General features: G+C 39.2%; 4 protein-coding genes and 1 long non-coding RNA gene across 10 annotated transcripts in view; 2 read left to right on the top strand and 3 right to left on the bottom strand.

The window, feature by feature from the left end:
- LOC105701317 (collagen alpha chain CG42342) overlaps positions 1-8,379 on the top strand; it is a 153,269-nt gene extending 144,890 nt beyond the window's left edge. The window contains exons 20-26 of one of the 2 annotated variants that reach the window (XR_002762297.1): positions 5,187-5,213; positions 5,712-5,765; positions 6,020-6,046; positions 6,314-6,349; positions 7,150-7,284; positions 7,626-7,840; positions 8,267-8,379. Coding sequence is in view for 1 of the 2 variants with exons in the window: in XM_012427971.2 (XP_012283394.1) it covers positions 5,187-5,213; positions 5,712-5,765; positions 6,020-6,046; positions 6,314-6,349; positions 7,150-7,284; positions 7,626-7,754 (408 nt within the window). In the remaining variant the exon portion in view is untranslated. Of the gene's footprint in view, positions 1-5,186; positions 5,214-5,711; positions 5,766-6,019; positions 6,047-6,313; positions 6,350-7,149; positions 7,285-7,625; positions 7,905-8,266 lie in introns of those variants that run through there. The other variant, XM_012427971.2, reaches the window with a different exon arrangement.
- Positions 8-7,174, bottom strand: LOC105701319. 2 transcript variants are annotated; one of them, XR_001104206.2, is made up of 6 exons: positions 7,057-7,174; positions 6,384-6,483; positions 5,995-6,178; positions 5,097-5,318; positions 4,852-5,013; positions 8-4,079 (listed from the first exon to the last, which is right to left on the bottom strand). It is a non-coding gene; the product is annotated as an uncharacterized LOC105701319 (long non-coding RNA). The 2 variants fall into 2 exon arrangements; XR_001104205.2 differs by having other exon boundaries at positions 7,053-7,165.
- Positions 8,380-9,242: 863 nt separating the features above from the next.
- On the bottom strand, positions 9,243-10,259 carry LOC105701318 (putative peptidyl-tRNA hydrolase PTRHD1). Of its 2 annotated transcripts, none has more exons than XM_012427973.1 (3): positions 10,217-10,259; positions 9,751-9,937; positions 9,243-9,681 (listed from the first exon to the last, which is right to left on the bottom strand). In XM_012427973.1, exons 2-3 carry the CDS (start codon positions 9,934-9,936, stop codon positions 9,508-9,510), a joined length of 360 nt encoding a protein of 119 aa, XP_012283396.1. In that variant the 5' UTR covers position 9,937; positions 10,217-10,259; the 3' UTR covers positions 9,243-9,507. The 2 variants fall into 2 exon arrangements, with proteins under 2 accessions (XP_012283396.1, XP_012283395.1); XM_012427972.1 differs by having other exon boundaries at positions 10,156-10,236.
- Positions 10,260-10,361: 102 nt separating this feature from the next.
- Positions 10,362-14,289, bottom strand: LOC105701136 (serendipity locus protein alpha). 2 transcript variants are annotated; one of them, XM_012427581.2, is made up of 12 exons: positions 14,158-14,289; positions 13,870-14,082; positions 13,605-13,790; positions 13,348-13,521; positions 13,117-13,241; positions 12,545-13,047; positions 12,257-12,459; positions 11,975-12,173; positions 11,660-11,866; positions 11,504-11,587; positions 11,142-11,429; positions 10,362-11,059 (listed from the first exon to the last, which is right to left on the bottom strand). In XM_012427581.2, the coding sequence occupies exons 1-12, from the start codon at positions 14,209-14,211 to the stop codon at positions 10,722-10,724; spliced, it is 2,574 nt and encodes an 857-aa protein (XP_012283004.1). In that variant the 5' UTR covers positions 14,212-14,289; the 3' UTR covers positions 10,362-10,721. The 2 variants fall into 2 exon arrangements, with proteins under 2 accessions (XP_012283004.1, XP_023289259.1); XM_023433491.1 differs by lacking the exon at positions 14,158-14,289 and having other exon boundaries at positions 13,605-13,774; positions 13,870-13,957.
- A 396-nt stretch (positions 14,290-14,685) lies between these two features.
- On the top strand, positions 14,686-21,955 carry LOC105701260 (serine/threonine-protein kinase 11-interacting protein). 2 transcript variants are annotated; one of them, XM_012427854.2, is made up of 18 exons: positions 14,686-15,574; positions 15,662-15,958; positions 16,034-16,227; positions 16,304-16,619; positions 16,688-17,095; positions 17,189-17,267; positions 17,348-17,522; positions 17,607-17,739; positions 17,814-18,002; positions 18,462-18,539; positions 18,923-19,058; positions 19,205-19,329; positions 19,411-19,584; positions 19,669-19,859; positions 19,928-20,025; positions 20,099-20,301; positions 20,383-20,687; positions 20,773-21,955. In XM_012427854.2, exons 1-18 carry the CDS (start codon positions 15,115-15,117, stop codon positions 20,959-20,961), a joined length of 3,750 nt encoding a protein of 1,249 aa, XP_012283277.1. In that variant the 5' UTR covers positions 14,686-15,114; the 3' UTR covers positions 20,962-21,955. The 2 variants fall into 2 exon arrangements, with proteins under 2 accessions (XP_012283277.1, XP_012283278.1); XM_012427855.2 differs by lacking the exon at positions 18,462-18,539 and having other exon boundaries at positions 14,687-15,574.
- The last annotated feature ends 53 nt before the right edge of the window (positions 21,956-22,008 follow it).

The raw sequence follows: 22,008 nt of genomic DNA, 5'->3' as shown, positions 1-22,008 counted from the left end.
TGTTCGGTTTCTCGTTAAAGACACGACCACCCTTCTCGATTACGATCGTGGCTTAGCATTAATTCCCGGTCCCCGAGATCGAGATGTCGAGCACCTCTTGAGGGAAGACACGAGTAGAAGTCGGGAAATTAATTCGACGATCGATACGCCAACATTCGAGTCAATCGTTGCCTCGTATCTCCATGCTCTTACATTGACATTGTCGAGTCACCCAACTTGAGTAGAATCCATTCGAAATATACAATAAATATTTTTTTTTTTTTCTCATCCAAATTTCGCATCGATTGGCACTGGCGGCTCATTTCAATTCACAGTGAGAGCGGCGAGGATTAACCAAATTATTAACAGACGCCTTAAAAAAACAGGTTGGCGCGTGGTGATCTGACTAACAACTAACACGAGATAGGTACTACAAAGACAACGACAATAACCTATCTAGTGCACACCGTCCGGGACCCCCGGAACACGCATATATCTACGTCTTAAGCTGAGCACGTTTCGGGACAGATTGACACTTTTCTCGAGCATCGGATATATATTTTGTCACACAATGTTTAAGCGATGTCGATGAAGGTCTATGTGTAAAATCAACTAAGCTCACTGCATGGCTAACTTATACGTATGTCTAAACGCTCGCTAGGGCGACCTGAGCGTCGAACACGAAGCAGACCTTGAAAACAATTCCGAAATATTTATTATTCCCCCTCGACGACGTTCCCGCAGATGTCAGTAATCCTGCCACGAATGGGAATGAATAATTCCGTCGTAGGGAAAAATATTCATCCCATTTTCCCGTTAGAAAAAAAAATAATAAACGACGTTTCGTGTTCCACGTCAGGGCGTTCGCCGGACCTCGTTCCCAGAGACCGGCCGAAAGTTGTCCGAATAATTTTTAAGTATTTTTCGAAATCGAGGACCGAAATCTAAGCCGGATTCTCGATCAGCTGGGAGGCAAGGCGAGCGGTTGCGGATTTTTAGGGAATCTTCCGAACGCTCGTTCTACCTCGCGCTAGTAAAGAACTCGGCTGAGTTTCGCGCCAAGTGCGTATACGCGCGGTGTAAGTGCGGAGCCTTATACAAATAGCGAGGTATGGGCAGGAAATCTCGACGCATCTCGGAAGGTCTAGTTTTAGTTAGTCCTTTCAGCTGGAACACGAGTCGAATCGCCGATGTACATAACGATTACTCCAGACTGAGCTTTATTACGAAGCGTTAACCGTCGTCGGGATCTGAAAGACTCAGGGCTTCCAGGTCGACTCGCACGGCGGGTCCTTTCGTTAGATAAACGTTTTCGAGCCTAAATTCAAGTCGACATGCGCAAAGGTGGACACGCGAGGGTCGTTAATTAATTAATGGTAATTGCAACCCGACAGTAATCCTCGGCTCGACGAGCTGCGACGTCGATTCGTTAACGACTCGTTGTTCCACGACGCTACACTGGCACGGCCTGCTTTCGCGTAGACAATTAATTAGTTAAATCCTAGGCGACGTAAATGGACCGTTTCATTCGCGGAAAATGGCACGAGGCTAAGCAGTGTAAAAAGAAAAAAAGGAAAAAAAAAAGAAAAATACGAAGAATCCCCCGAACATCTGTACACCATTTCCACCGAGTCCATGTTTTAAATATTCATACGCAGTCACGGATCGATCGCAAAAACCTTCCCCCGTTGTGATTAAACCGCGTGTTATCAATTACTCTATTACCGTTGAATTCATTGCCGTACCGTCTTTTATGTACAATATCTAACCTATCTTCCCTGGCACGAATTGGCTCTCGAATCGATTGAAGGCAAGAGATATTTTTTATACACTTTTGACGTTTCAAATCTTAACTACGGTACGCCTAATCAGTTTGGTAGAGTAAGGGTGTGCCACCTTTAAGTAAAGAGTCTCTGGCCCTCGCGGGGAATGAAATAACGATTGTGTCGACATTTAAAACAAGGACCTACGTTAAACTAGGCCATTTACCGGGCTCCTCGAGGCTCACCTCGAAAGCCGTGTTAATTAATTAAGGAGATTCGATCGCAATGTCTTCGAGGTATCCCAGCGACGTCGTCTCGAGACGATCCATAGATCGCGGTGTCGATGTGTTAATTCGACGTGTCACCTGTCGCGAGATGACTCGCGGCGATGATAATTACCGACCTCCCCCCATTGTTAGTCGTAGCGTCCATAGACCCGGATAAAGATGAGAGATATTTTCGCATGACAGAAGGGCCTTTAGACCGACCGACGACTCTCCGGCGCGGTTTGCCCGTGGATTCCGGGGACGCCCTCGCCAAAAATGTCAATTTCGACCGCGACCTGTACATACATACGAGAGATTATTGACGCAAAAAGGCCTCCCAATGGCGAGGGTGTCCCCGAGATCCCCGGCAATTGGCCGTAAAACAGACAGGCTGTTCGATTTCAAGTAACCGCTTTCACCCCGTCTTCTCTAATCTCTTATCGAACAGCCTGATCCTTCCCGCTCGCAGGATCGCCGGCAGGATTTCCAATACGCCGCCACGTAGAGAATAAGTGCTCCGATTTCTTGGGCGGTGTCACACGGTTCAATTAGCGATCGCCAACCTCTGACCTCGTGTCCATAAAGAGAGCCCGAAGGAGGCAACATCGGACACAGGTGTACAAGCGCAAAAATTATTAACAGCGTATTTAGGGGCTCTTCGGATTTACAATGACGTGAAGCCTGGCTGAATCCTGAGAACCTGGACGAATTTTCCCTCGTATTCCTTTTCCTTTTAACGGCAGTCCTCTTACGTAGCGACGTATGATAACGTGCCGTGATAACAGGCATTGCGGGAGGACATGGACAACCGGCTGGAATTTAAGGAAAATTCGTCAGGGCATAGCCGCCTCGTATATTTTTGCCCAACATATCGCACGATACATAACGCACGATAATTCCCATGAATTTATGCAAACTGTATATATATATATATACAGTACTATATATATATAGTTTACTTGATCGCACGATTATGGATGTTATTTTGCAAGACGCGAGACATGTAGTACCCCGATGTTTACCGGTAACTAATGGCCGATGAAAGCGCAATGCTTTTCCGATTAAAATCGAGATTACAATTACCGAGGGCCGAAAAACGCTCCGCCGGCCGATTCTTGCGAACCGATTTCGACGGAGCAGCTAACCAAGGTTAACAACGAGTTTCGAGGTAGCGATTAAACGTTCAATAACCCGTGTTATAAGCTACGACAAGTAGATAGTCAATTTTGCAATAGTCGCAATTATTCCGTCTTGAGGCATCAGGGTGCGCCGGATAGAGTGCAGGAAGCTATTATCTCGGAAATTCGATTGACTGGCGAATCGACATCCTTTCCATAGATACAAAATAGAGATGTCTACAGGATGTCGGTAAACCCAGGAGGCATACACTGAAAGAAAACGGAATTAAATTTGCAATGCCATACCTCTCTCACTTATACCAAAAACATTGCATTAAATATTGAACATATAATTATCCCCCCAAAAAATATATATATATCTAAATAGACCTTCCCCTCGGTGAATTTCTCTCAGTGTATCGCTCCGTGATAAACATTCCAAAACCACGATTAAAAATATCCGGCCCTAACTTAGGTGGCAATTAAACGATTCGAGTACACTTTCCGATTACCGTTGGTGCTAGCGGTGTCCATTAAAATCTCTCTCCAAAGGAAAAAAATACTTCCAAACGGAATCTGACTAGCCGAACTAATGGGACGAGAAGCATGACAAAATGAGACCGCGTCGAAGGAAGCTATAAAATACGCTTTGAAAGCTGAGACGTGAGATTTTCCAATTAATGACTAGAGGTCTCTTCGGCGCAAAAATGCGAGCGTAGAGGAGGAACCTCGATCGGTGATCGATAGGTCCGATTAATACGGTGAGAGTGTCTCGTAGAGGAAGGCACAGGTGAAGTTAGCATGTCGAGGTGGTCGGATGTACTTTGAAAAGGTCTGTACAGAGCGGAATGTCGTGCCAACGCGCCTTAATCAGATTCCTCCAATCGGGGCAGGGTCAATCGTCCTCGTCCAATTGGGTTGGTGATTGCGTTCCGATAAGCTACTAGCATTAGCTGAAAAAAAAAAGCGGGAGTACGATGTAATTATATTAGCTACTTTTATAATATTATTGTTCGTTGTAGCATAAGAGTACCTAGGCGTAAGGGAAGGAGAGAGGCCCCCCAGGAGTCGGCGGGCCCGCGAACTTGTAACATACAGTACTTAACGTAATTTAATCGAGCCACTGTCTTAAGGACATCCCTAGGTCTAAGGATTTAAAGATAAGCGAAACAAGTGAAGCTAGTCTCTCTGCGGCTAGACCTTTCGTAAACGTAATATATACATATGCATATACATATATATAGTATGCATGTATAATACACGTAAATTACGTGCGAATGTGTCTTGTGGGCTGTTGCTCGGAGTTGCTAATTGCTATAAAGGGTANTATATTTGTTAATTAAGACGATGTTCCATAACCAAAAGACGATGTCCTTCGTATCCACGGAAGAACACTAACAATTTTGTTTCATGATATCCTGATTAATAAACAGAATGTGCATGTGCCTGTGTCCTTTGCTTTTACGACGCCCCATTAATATGCTTAACCCTTTGTTCGTGGTACACGTATAAATATAAATATATACGTAAATTTACATTTCTAAACATGGGGATATATTTATATACGTATACGTGTACACCCTCTGCTTAAATCTGCATTTTGTGTCCCAAACTCTGCGAACCTCCCTCGGCCTGTCTTGATTTTTTGGCGACCAATGAAAGGATATCACGCCAGGAGAGTTCGGGATAATTAACACGTGTTAATTTGCTGCGACCACAACTTACTTATTCTGCGAGATACCTCGGCGTTCTTTGGTTCAATTGTGAATTACCCGATCTGCATTTTGTCTCCCGTAGCAACCGTCTCACTTTCCGCTCTCTTTCTCTCTTACTCTTTGTCTCTCTCCCACGGTATCTTCGAGATCTGTTGTGTAAGGCCACTCCTCCCTAATGCATATTTCGTATTAAAATTTATTTCTTACTGGAGATGCAAAGTGATTAAGCGACCGGTTGAGGTGTTATGCATCTACCATAGTTGTGCATTAAAGCCAAGCCAACGAGCGCGCTCGTTCGACGTTTCTTTTCCATCGAATTTGATTTTGGTTTCCTCTACCTTTCAGGGTCCGCCAGGATTAGACGGCATGAAGGTGAGCACACTTCGATTTACCTTATCGACCTGAATAATAAAGCCGCTTTAATATTCCTCATATCTCTCCTCTGCCGAGATGAACCAGGGGCTTAAGATCCACCCCCTGAAAGAAAAAGATAAAGTACAATTAAAGGACCATGAAAATAATTAAATCGCTCCCAAAATTCTAGCGGTAACTCCTAAATCGCGCTTTATTATTCAGACTATCATAGGATTACATCGCGAGGGGCTATTCACTCAGAAAATCATCGATTTCAACGCTCGAAATCAGTTGGAAATCCCAAGCAGAAATCGGTAGAAAACGTTGAAAAAAAAATGTTAAAAAGATTGTCCCTTGTTACCGAATGAATTCGTTATCATATGAACTTAAATTGGCAATCAAAGAAGTAGATCGATTTCATTGATTCCCAAGTGAACAGCCCCTCGTTCCATTGTTTTTTAATTGACATCAATGGAACCATCAAGGGCTGAAGAATAGTGAAACTCGTACTTTCAGGGCGCCCAGGGAGAGCCCGGAATAAAGGGGGAACGAGGAGACCCCGGCCTGCCCGTAAGTTTCCAGAAGAGCAAGCAAATATTGGGGCCGATCGATCGGTCGACAAATCGGAATCTGATCGCCACCGCAAACCTCTGTACACCTAAATGTAGAAGCGCAGTATTCAGAGCCTGTATGGGTTGCACGTTCGGCTGTTTCCTGGCTATTTCACGCTACCACCCCCGAGACCGTATAACACGACCCACCCCAATATATTTCGCACGAGTGCATCTATCCTCTGTACCTAACAGGTTTATGTTTGTCCTCAGGGTACCGATGGGATTCCTGGTGCAGAGGTACGCCGACTAGCTCCTTCCGATGGCAATATCTCCCCTCTCGACACGTTTCTTTTATTTATTTATTCTTCCCTTCGCTCTTGCGGCCGACTAACCCGGGAGTGCCGGTTTAAAAAGCAATCCCCCGTAGACCTGAAAGAAAAATCCCACTCGCGTTAATCGTCTTAACCTTCGGTCTTGCATGGCGCCTTCCCCGGCTTTCTTAAACTTGGCTAAGATACAACGATACCATTTTCTAACGATCGTTCTTGCTATTCGCACTCACAGGGTCCGAAAGGCGAGAAAGGAGCCGTGGGCGAGGTTGTGAGTATTACATAGAAAAATTCGTATCAATTACCTGATAGCTCTACCTTGCACATTTTGCACCGGGAACGTCGAGAAGAACCGTCTCGACGTTCCTCCCAGATGCTGGGAAAGATTCCCTGGGTCCTTCGAGCCTGCAAAAATAATGATGAATTATTCCTTCGATGGGGGAAAAAAAAAAAAGTCATGAAAATACCACGGAGTGAATCTTTCCCGGAGAAGCGCAAGGTTCCCTCGGACGGGGATGATTTAATTCCTTGAATGAACGTGCGAGATCTTGTGCGGAATGGCACCGTGGAAATGGAATCCCGAGTTAAATCCTCCCCGTCCGAAAGAGGACGATTTCGAGTGAACACAAATTCCGCACGAGACATTAATAACGAAGCGAGAGTCCCGTCATACAAGCTGCCACCACCATTTTACGAAAGCCCTCAACCCACGTGAGTGTACCGCGCGATGATCGCTCGTAATCACTGCTAAACCTTATCACCACGATCACCTGGAATCGCGAGTACTATCACGTGAGCTGGAAGGCCGGAAAGATAAGCAAGGCGAGAAGAATTCGACTCATTTTCCAAAATCGGAAGCGACTCCACCACGGAATAAAAAGTACACGTCAAAGCGAAAGTAAACGTCCCGTCTATTGGCTTAGGATACATATCCGCGTACTTGCAACCGGTGATGCACAGTACATTGATAGTACCTACTATGCACAGTTGCCTGGCCTAATTGCACGTCGCGAGAATGAGAGAATTTCCCAAGCGAGCATTCTCGAAAATGACAACCTCGTGTCCATACAGGGTGCCTCGGGGAAGCGTGGGAGAAAAGGTGACAAAGGGGATAAAGGGGATCAAGGAGTTCCAGGATTAGATGCACCCTGTCCCTTGGGTCCTGACGGTCTTCCGTTAGATGGCTGTGGCTGGAGACCACCTCAGGTACTGCATCGCTACATACGCCGCTTCCATACGTGTCCGATTTAACTCCCACTAGCGCGTGCACGTCTAGTCCACCGTGGAGGTCAAAATTTATCCAGACACGATTTTGGCACCTCGGTCCGATACTAACTTGCCAATGATACGTTCCTATTAAATCGAACGCAATAATTAGTAGAGTGATCGACGAACCGTCGACGAGGGGAGGACAAATAATTCACTGGGTACTATTTCCTAAATACTTGCCGACTCGTTCGTGGACGTTGCCACGGATTAACCGTAAATGCCTATTAACACGGGGTGTAGTGGTCGAATCCATGTTTGGCACTCTTCTCTGTAATCAGCAGGATATCGTGAGCACCGCTTCTCCCACCATCGAGGTCGCCGAGCCCGCGGAGACGAACTACGACGAGCAAGTGGAAGAATACGACGACGACTATCCCGATCAGAATGGGAACCTGGCGGAGAAATAAAACTCACCATGCGCTCTGCCCTACTCACCATCTAGCTCGCATTATCAGAAACTCGACTCACCTTCCTACCAAACTAACGCATCCTGGTAATGTCGTTCCCGTAGAACAATTAACCTTGCATGGGAGTTGAAGAAGAGAGGAACCGCCCGAGATAACTGCCGAGTCTGAAATCGAAAAGCACTTGAATTAAAGGTTGAAATTAATTAACAGTCTCCGACGTCTCCCTGATAAGGGGATGACTCTTGACGAAGGAGTCGGCAGTTGCGTCTCGCGGTCACGTAGTAATCGCTCGCTTCCTTATTCGCCGACTGACTCGTAACGTTGTCCGACTAATATCGAGTAAGAAATATCTTTACCCGTTGTTGAAAGTCCCATGAGAGGATTTTCCCTGTGCCCCGCAGAATGGCCGGCATTCCGCGTAGGTGGAGGAGGCTTGCTTCTCCGGCAGACCGCGTGGCGTATTTCCAATTACCTCGGCAGGGTCTCGCTAATGGTCTTTCTTCGTTTTTCAGCCGAAGAGCAACATTCTCCGCGAATGGCTAGAAGAAGAGGGACAGTGATGGCTTCGCAGCGGACCTCGTCCCGCGAGGAAATCACCTCGTCGTTATCCACCCGTTCCCCTGCTAAACGTAATTAACCGAGTTAATATTTAAATTAAACGTCGTATCAGTAAGTGTTGTAAATAAGTGTACTTACAGTGTCTAGCGCCCAGTGTGTGTACATATTAATGCTCACGTGGATAACAACGACGCGTGTCGTAAGTGCGCCCTAGCGAACGACGTGTACCGGTTCCGAGGAAGCGAGGACGCTTAGCGAGCGCCGACTCGGTGCGATTGGTGGGAAGAAACGGAGAATAATTTATTGAAACTCTCCTCCTAGGGTTAACGGGCAATGCCTCGAGCGGACCCTCTTCGACGCCAGAGACGTATTTAGTAACACATTATTTATTTATCCGCGAGGACTGACCAGGGTCGATCTTGGACGACCAGCATCGGTAGGATCCACCTACCCTCCAAAACCTGCGGGCATCGCAATTTACAGTTTTATTTCTTAGCGCTCTAGGTAAATATTTATGAACTTTTGTATGTACGTATTAGTACAAATGGACGGCCGATGCGTTTTGAATTTCGGATGCGGTACCTCGTCGGATGCCACCAAAACCTTCCACCGTAAAATCGGGTTACTCGATGATTCATTAAGTTAACTCACCAAACGCTGTACATTTATACGTCGCGAATGTTACGATCTTCCCTGATTTCTTTCACGAAATTACTGCCGAAGCTCCAATCTCCAAATTATTTTGCCGGTACTTTGTGCCGACAGCAATTCAGAACACATCGGATGAGCACAGTAACGACACGAACTGTAAAATATATGTTTTATTGTTATGGGTTGCCAAATGGTCAATTCATTTGTGCCCATTAAGTCAGATAATTTTTTATACGGTTAGCTTAAGACCATATTTTACATTTTTATTACATTAACTAGTTATATCGCAAATTTTTTAATAAATACATAACGTGTACACATGTCAATATTAACATATATGGTAATACATCTTCTGTGTATATTTCCTACGCTACGCCATTTTTATTTTTCATATTTTGTGTAAATGTGTTAAAAATAAATGCATAAAAAGTGTTAATTACCTCATGAATTGCAGCGCGATTGCACAAATCTGCAAATGCGTCTCCCTGTACAGAGTTATCGTAAATAATTATTCGGTTTCGAATATTCATCGTTTGCTATGTTGTCACTGCTTGAATAATTTAAACTTTTTAAAATATTTCTGTACAGTTTCTTTTGGGTACGGCTTCGTAACAAGACAAGTGGGTACATTCTCGGGTTGTTCGATCCAAAGCTTATGTTTGATTTCATTTTCTTCTAAACTGTTATGTAAAGAATTCAAACTATTTTCATCTGTTGCCTGAAAACCACAGAAATTAAACTTCAAGTTTAGCATTGTATAAAGCAAACATTAATTTAGGGAACTTACTTCCAACACTACTTTGTGCATGTTATCTAGGTCGTCTAAATACTTCTGTGTATCGGAATCATTGTAGTAGAGGTGAATAACGGCGGTACATGCGTGACATGCTTGCGCTATCACAGCCCCTACAGGCCATCCCATCGATTTCAATAGATCACCCCTTACGACGACATACTGAATCGTCGTAGACATTCTAAAAAATAATTCTGAGTTATCGTTAACCATGTAAATATGTTATAAATTTATGGCATACTGCATAATGTAATAAATAATAAAATATACAATCAAATGTTATGGCACACAATACAATTGACATTTGTCCGGATGACAAAACTATGTCGCGGGTGATTAAACCTCTCAAAATAGAAATAAAACAAACGACCGAATACAGTAATTGCTTTAACCACTCACTTATTTTATTAACAACAGGGATAAATTAAGTAGAATTCAGAATTTTAACCTCACAAATTACCTGAAACGTGAAGGTCACGGAACGACAGCTCACTCTGCATCCGTGCTGCCACCTACACATTTCCAGGAACGATCCCGCGCCAATTTTAAATTTAAGTATTCTACATCCTGGTAAGGATTCCCTATCGATGAATATTAACACCGGATTTTTAGAAGAATATACTGTTTTATTCAATTGCACGGTAACCAATTGTAAATAGTTTAAAACAAACATTACAATCTTCTGTTATTAACAATATTTAACTTTTTGGACGGGCTGAAAAGAGAACGAACACGATTCTAATCATGTTGCAAATGATATTTTAACCTCTAAAGTATGCCTTATCTCTAAGTAGAAATTTCAGCGCCTTGGATCTTTCAGACCCAGCACATGGAAACTGCATTCTTAATACAAAAATATTTTCACGAAAAATATTTATGCAAATTACTGCTTTCTTTTCAACGATTAATAACTAATACAATACTTTATCACTTCCTAATCGTTCCAGTAATTCTTCATTAACCAATCATTCCGTGCATAGCTGTTTCTGAATAATTGCAATTTTCTTATCCAGTCTCTGAATATCCTCAACTCTTTCTGGAGTCTCAATGGCAGATGGAGCATCTCCGCCACCAATAGTGGAACATTCGTCCACTTTTTGTGGGGAAACGGAATCGTTATATTTTGACAAGCGTGGATCTTCTTGAGCTACCGAGACATTTTCTGACAAGTCAATCGATATGTCTGACACATTTTTCCCATCGCCTGTTGACTCACGTAAAGTATTTTGTGCCTTCGGCGTATTAGAATTAGAAATGGATGGACTTAAAGTGGCAGTCAAGCATGTTGCTCTCTTCAAAAAATCTGAAAAATTGAAACTGGTCGTTAACGAAAAAAATTTTTTCTAGAACGTAGGAAACTGTACTAAAATATGTATAACTTTTACCACTCAAATCTAAACTTTCTGTCGTCAAATCAATCTCCCTCTGAAATGTAAAACTATCTCTGCTGAATAAGTGCTGCCTGACATTAAACAGGTTACGCATCTTCAATTCATTCTTTGTTAATGACTGATCATGAGCCTCGGTATTACGTGGTGTTTTATACATAATTGACCGCTCTGTACGTATCGTGTGCCCTTTCTTTATATAAGGAATTAAACACGACATATCTGATTCAGTTCTTGGTACACTATTCGCTGGCTGTATGGACAACGGTGGCTTGTAATTTTTTACTGCAAGAAAAATATATTATTAAGTCTAATTACGAGGATGAACTTAGACCATACGAAAATTCTGGACACCGTACCTGTGTACGGTGTTCGAATATACGAAATCGTCTTTTCATCTCGTGGCAATCCATAAATCGACGATGGAAAACTGATACTAGAATCTAAAAAGATTATTATTTTAACAAGCCCGTAAATAAAAATGAATAATTATTTTATGCTGTAATTAGTAGTACCATGAAGAGAATCCCCTTGTCCTATTCCCGCTTTTCCATAGTTAGTATTCATTAATATGGAATTGTTCATAATTACTACCAAAGCAGGCTGTAATCTTTTAACCACGTTCAATATTAATTCACATCGTTTTATCACTCTCAGCTGTTGAGGTTCCGTTGCATTATCGGTCAGAAACTGTTTAGAAGCTGCATCAGCTTCTATGATTGCTGTAATTAGATAACCTAATTGTAACAGTATTTTTACATTCTGGATATTAAATATTTTAATATCGAAAATGAATACAGTTTGTTATATTTTTTTAATTTGTACGTTACCAGCTTTTAATTCACGAATCATCATGATTGTCTGCCGATCGATACCATCACCAATGTCTTTTACAGTTGCCGATACTTGACTTGACAGGGATGATGCTTTTTGTACAACACCCTGCACCTGTTGTTGCGTTACACCTTCTCTATTGTCTAAACAATCTGACATTATGGTGACACGCTCTTGCAGATCATCCAAAATGACCTAAATAATAATAAACTCTGGGTTGTTTTTTTGTCAATGCAAGAATTGGAATATAATAATGCATTAAAATTATGTATCTTTACTTGACAGTAGGCTGCCGAATCAATAATAACGTCCACGGTATTGTGCAATTTATTTATTTCCACTTGCCATTGAGCTATTAAAAGGGCAAGACTAGATCTCATTTCATTATCCTCTGGATTTAAATAAAAAGAGACAATTGCTGGCACTAATTCAGTTTCTAGTGTTTCTAAACTTGCTAGGCAGCTTCTTATTTTGTTTACGCCTAAAAAATTAAACCTTCATTAACCATTCTGACTGAGTTACCACTTAACAACAAAATTATATTTTTATCTGGTATTTGTACTTACGAGTAATATCCCCGCAACATGCAATAGCAAACATTCCAATTTGCATCATCTTATCTGTCACTTGATCGAAATCTTCAATAGCATTATTCAGATCGGCTTTGCTCCTTTTCTTCGCACTCAAAGAATTACCACAACATTTAATGAGTTTTTTTAATGCACCAAATGGATCACTGAATACTTCCATTACCAATGTTAACACTGAAACATTCACTTTACGTTCCAGCCGATATAATGCATCGTTCAATGTATTCATAAACAAATTATTCATAGTAGGATCTGGCTTCTCAGAAAGGAGTTGTGTTTTCAAATTCTCATACTCTGACATTATCGATTGGCATACGCCTGTAATTGCTTTGAAGTTGTAGGGATGACAGACTTGAGCAATAGCCATTGCATGAGAAAAAACGTCTTCTATTCCAAGCCACAATTCTGTACATTCATCTACTTGTTCCTGTTGTGATTTACTTGACATACCCGATATAACATCCAGTACCAGATCCATTCTGTAGCAAAAAATATTACAAGTGATTCATACTATTTTTTATACATTATTCATATTTTTAACAAATTACCTGTACACAAAATGATTTTCCTGTTCAAAATGTTCTTCTTCTTGCGAAGGATTGGAACTATCCAAAACTTCAATGATCTTTTGGAAGCACCAACACATTCTATCGCAAATGTACTTCTTACAATTCTATAATATAAATAAAGATCATGTTAATCGTAATAGAATAAAAATTAAAAAGTCACTTCCTGCATCAATGTATTCGCTAATATGTAGAACGATTTATCTGTCTTACATAGATCGGAGCATTCAACTGATGCTGCTTCTCTATTAACTGAACTAGGAAACCAAAGGCTACACAGAGCTGACTTGAATATAAAGCAATCCTTTCCATTAACAGATTCGATACTAGGCTCTTTCTATAACATTGCAAAGGACCAAAGACTTCGACAATAGAAGTGCCAAGTTCCTAAAATTAATAAATTTAAATTAGCTAACAGATGAATATTATTTTTTCTTAAATAAATGTTTCTAAAGAAAGTACAATGTTACCTTGATATTTTGGAAGTCTTCGATTCCTTCGCCGAGACCCATTTCTTTGACGTAATCCCAACAATCTTGAAATCTTTGTTTTAAAGGAAGGCACTCAAGTTTTTCCAAAGCCTCCAAGGACATACTAAATTTACTCAAGAGATTTTCTACAACCTCTTCGATGGAATGATCTGCATTATTTTGTATCTACAACGATAGCAGCAATAAATTTCAAATTTTACTTAGACTAGTTATCATTTTCCACTGTCATCTATCCAATACTCACTGACTCGTTAGAATTATTCATAACACAAAATTCTTCAATAATTCCAGTGATTTTGTTTTTCAATTCTGGATAGTCGTTTACATCTTCCTTGGATAGATTAGAAAATTTATCCGTCAAAATCTGTATTTGACCAAAAAATATCTTCTTTACCACGGCAATATCCATGGTCTTGATATTATCATCATTTGTAAGTAGCTGCTTTAACTTGTTCACCTGTATGAGATTCAAAGTTTAAGAGATATACTGTCATCAATTTTAAACGTATAAACAAAAAAAGATTTTCGTTACCTGAATTTCTATAGGGGCGATTATTTTGCACATTCCTTTCGTCTTCAACGACATTTCTGCTAATTATTTGTCGATCTCTTTATGAAATACGAAGTCTAATTTCGATTTCTTAAAGGTAACCGTTTGTAAACAAAACAAACCTAGCAACCGTGGTCGTAAATTCAGGTAGGAAAACTCCTATAGTGGGGGAGGCGGCAAATTCAAACAGTTTCAACCATGAACATAAGATACATGGAGACTAGAAACCAGGGGGACGAACACAGTGCCTTAATATTTTAATGACTGTAGCGAAAATAAAAACAATAGTAGATTTTCGTACTGAATAAAATGAGAACGGAGCTTTTGGATCTGTAGCTAACATTTGAACCTGACGTAAAACGAGATGTGTGTCCATACTAAACATGGATAAGTTTCGATGGGTGGCCTCCAGGTTACCAAATGTTAACCTAAAAGCTCTCTGGCAGAATACGAATTGGAATCCAACTCATTTCTGTAATGTTTCTGTAGCTTGGTTGGTAGACGATCGCGCACAAACAATGCAATTTCAGTTGTCAATCGTCGTTTCAATTGGTTTGATGTACAATTTTTAACAAATAGTAAAGGTAAAAGAACGTATACCAGGAGATTTCCATCGTTTCACATGGAATCGGGTAACTTTACGTTTAATTTCAAGAAGGATTAAAAGAATTAATAACCATTAAACGACGTCATGTGAAGACTAGAAAGGAGTATCAGTACTATGATAGGTTATAAACTTACGTAATAGAGAATGAATGTAGAATTGTGACGTTGTAAAGATACTTTCGTATTTTTATAACCGTTTCTATCGTTGCATGTCATTAAAGAATTAGGAAGTATGGCCAAATGCATCGTGCCCTTAATATCCTTCGCACCGAAATGATATCATGGGGAAAGTGACTTAAATTTGTTCCATCAATTTTTAATAACAAATTAAAAATGTCATTGGCATCTAAGGGCCCAAGGCCAGTTTCTGGTATGCAAGAAATCACGGAACTAGCAAAACTCTTGCGCCAAAACGGTGACAAAGTGTTAAGTGCAATGAGTAAGCTCACTTTGTCGACGACACTGTTGAGCAACTTAAACGATGCATTCTCCATAATAGTAGGAGAAAATGATTTGGAAACATCCTTTCAAGTGTGCAACAGCTCAAAGATAGACTTGTTCAGAGATTTAAAGTTCCTACATGATTTTGTGCAAAAAACTGTAGCACTAAAAGTGACGCATAATGCAAACGATGCTAAAATTATTGATATTACCAAATTTCGCCACTTGAAGTATTTAGAGCTGCAAAAAGTTTGTATAGAACATGTACGAGGAATGCAAGCTGTCAGAAGCCAACTTGAAAATGTTGTATGTACTGGGGGAAGAGGTGTCAGTTCTATTAAATGTTTATTGGGTGAGTGAAATTGTCGATATTATGTCAATTATCAGCACAGAGCTAACATTAAGAAAAATAAACATAACCACTTGATTTATGTTACAGAGGCTTGTGGAGGTGACGCTGCCTCAGGATTTGTTTGGGGTGCTCTACAACACTTATCTTTGACGTACAATGCGCTTGTTAGTTTAGATCAATCGTTGGAACTCACACCCTGGTTACAAACATTGGATTTAAGTCATAATTCAATAACCAATGTATCGGAACTAGAACATTTACCAAATTTAAAGAATGTTAATCTAGGGTACAATAAATTGGAAGCAGTGCCGATTTTTAATAAAGCGGTATTTCACATGTTGCAAATATTGATATTGAAAAATAATTATATTGAATGTATTAATGGTAAGTCTTGAACTTATGTTGTTACTTGAACAAATTAATTGGGCAGAGGATATTCAGTTTAAAATATTTGACTAGGTCTCCATGGACTGGAGTCTTTGACTGAATTGGATTTATCGTACAACTGTTTAACTGAACATAGAGGTTTGTGGCCATTGGAGGGAATGTCATCACTGCTACGAGTATCTCTAAAAGGAAATCCTTTATCATATCACCGCAAGCACAGATTATTGAGCTTAAAGCATCTACATCCAACTTTATCAAATAACATGGTAATATTTAGGTCTACGAAAAGGCGTTTTACATAATATTTGGAAGTATTCGTTGTTACTGATGTATGGTATGTAGTTTGTTTTAGATAATATGCCACTTTCCAAGACAGAAAGACAAATAATTGCAGAAAATCGGACGTTTTCAATTAAATTAAGATGTGCTGCATCTAAAGATGATATAAATTCCTTAGCCGGTTCTATTACATCAGATATTACAGCTACATCTATGGAAGCTTCTTTTATCCATGACAGGTCATCGGAGCTGACGGAAAGCGTTGAAAGGGCCATAAAGACAAAAAGAAAAAATGTGAAGGAGGCGGTAATAGCAGAGATCGATCCTGAAAGAAATAGTTCAGAAATGGCCTCTAGCATTATTTCTAGCTCTCAATTAGGTATCATGTAATTTCTTTTTCTTTTAGTAAGGGTATTTAAATTTGCTTCATTTCTTATAATTTTACAGAACTGTCAATGGATCATCTGGAAACTAAGAGACAAATTCTTGCATTAAGAGAAAAATTTGGTGAAGAAAACTGGTTGAGCAGTCAAGCTGGAACGTATGTCCAAGATATTATGGGATTACAACGAATATCAGGAGCGATCCTATCGTCCACCCCTATTGTGTCAAACTCTATTAATACAGTCAACGATGCACAGACTGCATCATTAAATTTTCCAAGCTCACCTTCTTACTTGGATCAAACAAATATAGAATATTCTAAGGATGAAACTCTTGAAAAGAAAGAGGAGGATAAGGATGAAAAAACTTTGGATAACAGCATTGAAACATGCGAAGATAGTGATACCCTAGTAAATGAGAGTGTTAATGTAACTTCGACGGTCATTGAAAGTCCTTACGATCCAACTGAAGGTAAGCTATATCAGTTACATAAGAATTTCATCTATCAGTTTTAATACAAGATAATTAAACAATAACTACAGTTACAATTTTTTTTATGTACAGAGAATGGTGACTTATATTTGGTTCAAAAGAAAGTGGGCCCGGAAAGCTTTGAAGAAGTGTTTTTAGTTATAACATCCGAGTAAGTGTTCCTTTATTTAAGAACTATTAGAATAAATTGTTTCTCAAGATTTCTGAATAATAATAAGCATATAATTTCAGAGATGTTAAAGAAAGAGATTCTATATCTGGTAAGGTAAAGTACCGCTGGGCTACGAATACAGTTTTGTCATGTGTAATGGGTAGAGGGACACCGACTACAGTTGATATTATTTTTGATACCACACGAAAAGACCGACAGAATCGGGTGTATATTGTTGAACCTGACGAAGCGAAGGTATGTATTAATGTGATGCATCAAATTTATTTCAAAAGTTATAACCCGTTTAAATTTTAAAATAATACGTAATATTTCACATAGAAAATAGTTGCAACCTTTGGTGAGACACTAAGTGTACGACCTATAATATTAAAAATATTCAAATGCATGAAGTGTTCCACTCATTTTTCACAAGACGAAGAGAGCTTCACGGTAACATCTGTATCTGCATCAGGTATTATAACCATGCATATCCATACACTTTTAACAATGTATTTATCCACTGATGGATCATACTTTGTTCTGTAGGCATTAAGTCACCAAAATGTCCTGCGTGTCAAAGCACCTTGGTCATAGAAACAGATGAATTATCAACACCAGATGTGGAACATTCACAAAATACTGAAAGAAAAGCAAAGAGTGAACCTTTAAAGGACCCATCCGTATATGTTCCTATGGGCTCTGGTCTAAGGCATTCTGGATCACACTCTAGTATAGGTATGTTTCTAGATTATGTATTGCACCTTTGCCAGTAAGCAAGTAAAAAAAAAGAAACCTCTTTTTAGTGATCTCCCTTTAAATTTACAATTATTTATTTTTTCAATGTTATACCTAAAATGCTATTTTCTTCCGTTTGCTATTTAGTCGATGTAGACATGAGTGTGATTGTTTCGTAATGTGTTAAAAATGTTTTATGTTTTCTGAATGGTATTGGTTTTCAAAATTTTAGTGCGATGCTAAAAATAATAAGTGTTACATAATATATACTAGGCACCGTGTGAACATACCTGATTTACTTATATCGTGAAATTTCTAAATATCTATTATTTGTGTGCACTTCATCCATGTTCGGGATGTCAGAGGGTGTCTAGTTTTTTTTGTTTCTGGATACTTCCAAGCTTGTGTTAATGTATTGTATTGTTGATTGGGACTTTAACATACTAATCCCCGGTGCAGGTGGAACAGAGGGTGGAGCTACTACCGTCACCACTTCTCTGGTGTACTCTGACTCTCGCCCACAAGCCAATGTCTGCTGTAAGCTTTTGTCACAGTAATTCATTTTACGGCACATTTACACTCAGCTCGTTTTTCGCTCCGCAGTTGCGTGACTAAGTCTCAAAATTCAATATACATACATGTTTCGTTCGATCTCCCCGATGCTTTCCAGGGACTACTTTTATTTTTATAGGTCTTACTAATCCCCTTTTAATGTCTCTAATGTAATGCGACCTTAAATGAGGTTGTAATTATCGAGTGGGGATTAACAAAACCTCGTCATGGAATATGAATGTAGGACCTATCTGGACCGATACACAATATTTCAGAAGTTCGTTGTCAAATAGTCAACCTACACCCATTTATGATTTTTATTTCTCCCTGTTTCTTATCTGGAAATTATTTTATGTTTCTGTGTACAGGCTCGGCGACTAGTCTTGACGAATCAAGGGAATCGACACCATCAACAAGTACTATTGCAAAAAAATACGAAAGTGACATCGAGGTACTTAGTAATCCGAGTCAAAGTAGCATCGAAGTTCTGGATGAAGGTTCAAAGTTAGTAATGCTGCTTGATATTTCATATCTTAATGTTATAATTAACACTCTTAGAGCATAACAGTGAAATAATTGTTTTAACATTAACGTTAAACTAAAAATAAGATATCAGTATATAATTAATAAAATGTCGATTCCTTACATAGGCCAAATTTGACGCCAAATAGGAAACGCTCATCCGAGGAAAGGCGCGTTGCTATTGCTCCTTCTCTTTTAACCATCCCAGACACAACTCCTGTTATGACGGGTTTAACTGAAAGTAGTTCTTCAGGTTTGCATTTTTTTTCGTTAACACGCTCATTTGTCTACAGAATGTTCAGATTCGGAAACAAATTTCCTGTTTATTTTCCAGGATCCTTTACTGATAGCGTTTGCACGACGTATGAAAATAAATCGACCAGACCCTCGGAAACGAATGATACATCGAATGCTAGGAATAATACCGAAAACGAAACAGTCGAAGACGGTTTGATAGAAAAAGAGACGTCCCTACTTCCTGTAACAAATCTGACTTCAATGTTAGGAGGTAATCGTCATCCGTTAGTTCTAAATTCTCTCTATACATTTTATTTTAATTTTAACTGGAATACTTTTATTGTAATTTCTTTAGGCTTGCTTCAAAGTATGAGGATAGGGACAATTAAACCTCCGTCGCCAAAGTCCGAAGACACCCCTGATTTTCTAAGGAACGAAATACAGTATTCGTACACGGATTATAGTAACGTGGATCATCGGATAAAGCTGCATATCATTTTGAACGTCTTCGAACAGGAAAACGAAGAGCTTGTCCTATTATTGCGGGTAATTATTTTTCTTTACAATAGTAGCGTTACCATTTACCATTTACCGGAGCTCATTGTGATGTGCAGGCTGACATTTTGATGCCAACTCAACCAGAAGTATTTCCAGGATGTTTGGTCCTGTCTACATCCAAAGTTTATGTACTTAGAATCATCGGCCCTGAAGGGTATGTAGTAAAATAAATAATAAATACTTTACGTTTTTATTTACTTTATTAATGAGGAAATTTTATTCCACAGGGAAGATCCACAACGTTGGCTGCACAAGGAAATAGGTTGGACGATGAATAGGCTCCGATCATTTACTGCGTTGCCTTTTAAACAAGGAATTTTAATCGAAGTGCAACAACCTAATAAACCAAATGAAGAAACGTGTAATACTACATTTGTGTGTATACTACAAGATATACAGCGAACATCGAATTTCTTTCTTTATATTACTGGTAAGTAAGATATATCGGATAACTGGAACATTTGTTCGGGCAGTGGAAGTACACTCGACACTTATTCTGTTGGACTTTCAGATTTACCATTACCCAGTAGCTGTGAGGTAGAATTCAATGTACCCTCTTATTGCACATCGCTGTTACAAAATCAACTACAGAAGTCGAAATATCATAAAGACGGGGAAAGAGTACGGCTATTTGCTGCATTTTCTTCGGCAATACTTCAGCTAGAGAATAGGAGCGTCAAGCTCAAGTCGTCTGCGTTAATAATTACGTCTTCTGCCTTAATTATATTAGACGACAAAATGCAATGGCTCTTATCAGCCAGCAAGGAAACACCATCTGCAGTAGCAGACCAAGCAATGAGCAATCTAATCGAAGTGGTATGTGCAAATGTCCGAAATATTTTCTTATGAATATTTGTGACGACTACTAAAACTTGAAAATAATATATTTAATAATTTACAGGAGTATAACGATACATCTCTCAATTTGAATTTCCTCGACGAGATAGCTGGTACCGAAGAAACGTGGATTATCACATTTGTTTCGACGGGAGCTGCAGATGCTGTTATCAGTTCCATCCAGCCACCATGGGAAGAATTGTTTTCTGTACCTTTACAAATCGCTACCAAAACCTCTGAGACTGTTCCATAATGAGATAAGTAGATGATATATAAGAATTTCGTAATTCTATTTATTTGTACATACAAGAGAAGGTTGTTAAGAGAGAACTCGACACCGACTATAGTAAAAATTATCTAATTTTAAAGTATTTGTTTTTCACTATGCAACGTATTCATCAAGATAAAAAGAATTTATAATCCTCTTTTCCCAAGATATATAATTATGATTAATTACTGTCCAATGAATTTCGTGTTATTCGTGAAAAAATCATGGCACTTTAAAATACAAAGCTGTATTTACCAGTGCACGTGATAATCTATTGTAGTAATTTATATCATTTGCATCTAATTAGATCGATTTTTGGATGCGATATTGGATACAGAATTTTTTGCAACCAACGTAATAGTTAAGATAATTTTAAGTGTATCCACAAAAACTGTTCAGCTTATACACTGTTTAGTGTATAGAAAAATAATCAATATAATATGGAACTGTGATATGAATATGTGCGTAAGGTTACATGTACATACTAACAATATTGTTAACTCTGGAATCATAAGGGCGTACAATTGATATTTTCTTATGACATTTAATTATTAATTAACAATGGATGTAGATGTCTTAACCCCTTGTCTTGCAACCTTTTTGGCAGACTGACATACAAGTCGTACTACCAGGCACAACTATAACTCATTGGTATAAGACCAGGGGTTAAAAGAATTTAATTTATCATAAGGTGAAAATACTGTTATCGTGATAATGACAGAAAGCGTATCAATATCAAACTCAGGTGTAAGTTTCTCATTTTGTGCATCCTCTAACAAAATTGTTTACTCTAATCAATTTACTAATTTTAACGAAGATACTTAAATTGACAACATGACATGGATATTTTGCCTAATGATACTAATGTTGCGTTACCACCAAAAGCGATTATTACTATTGCTTGTGCAAAAGTTTATAACCTATTTCGGTGCTACAATGCGATAATATTGTAACAATGAATAAATATTTCTTTACAATATTTTATTTATGTCATGGATCCTCTCTTATTACAATGGAGCTAAGGAACAATGT

The sequence above is a fragment of the Orussus abietinus genome, unplaced genomic scaffold (assembly GCF_000612105.2).
Source record: "Orussus abietinus isolate OABI.00-Male unplaced genomic scaffold, Oabi_2.0 scaffold5, whole genome shotgun sequence".
NCBI classification, from domain to species: Eukaryota; Metazoa; Arthropoda; class Insecta; order Hymenoptera; family Orussidae; genus Orussus; species Orussus abietinus.
The sequence above is the reverse complement of the archived record's forward strand: the minus strand, read 5'-3'. Positions and strand labels throughout refer to the sequence as shown.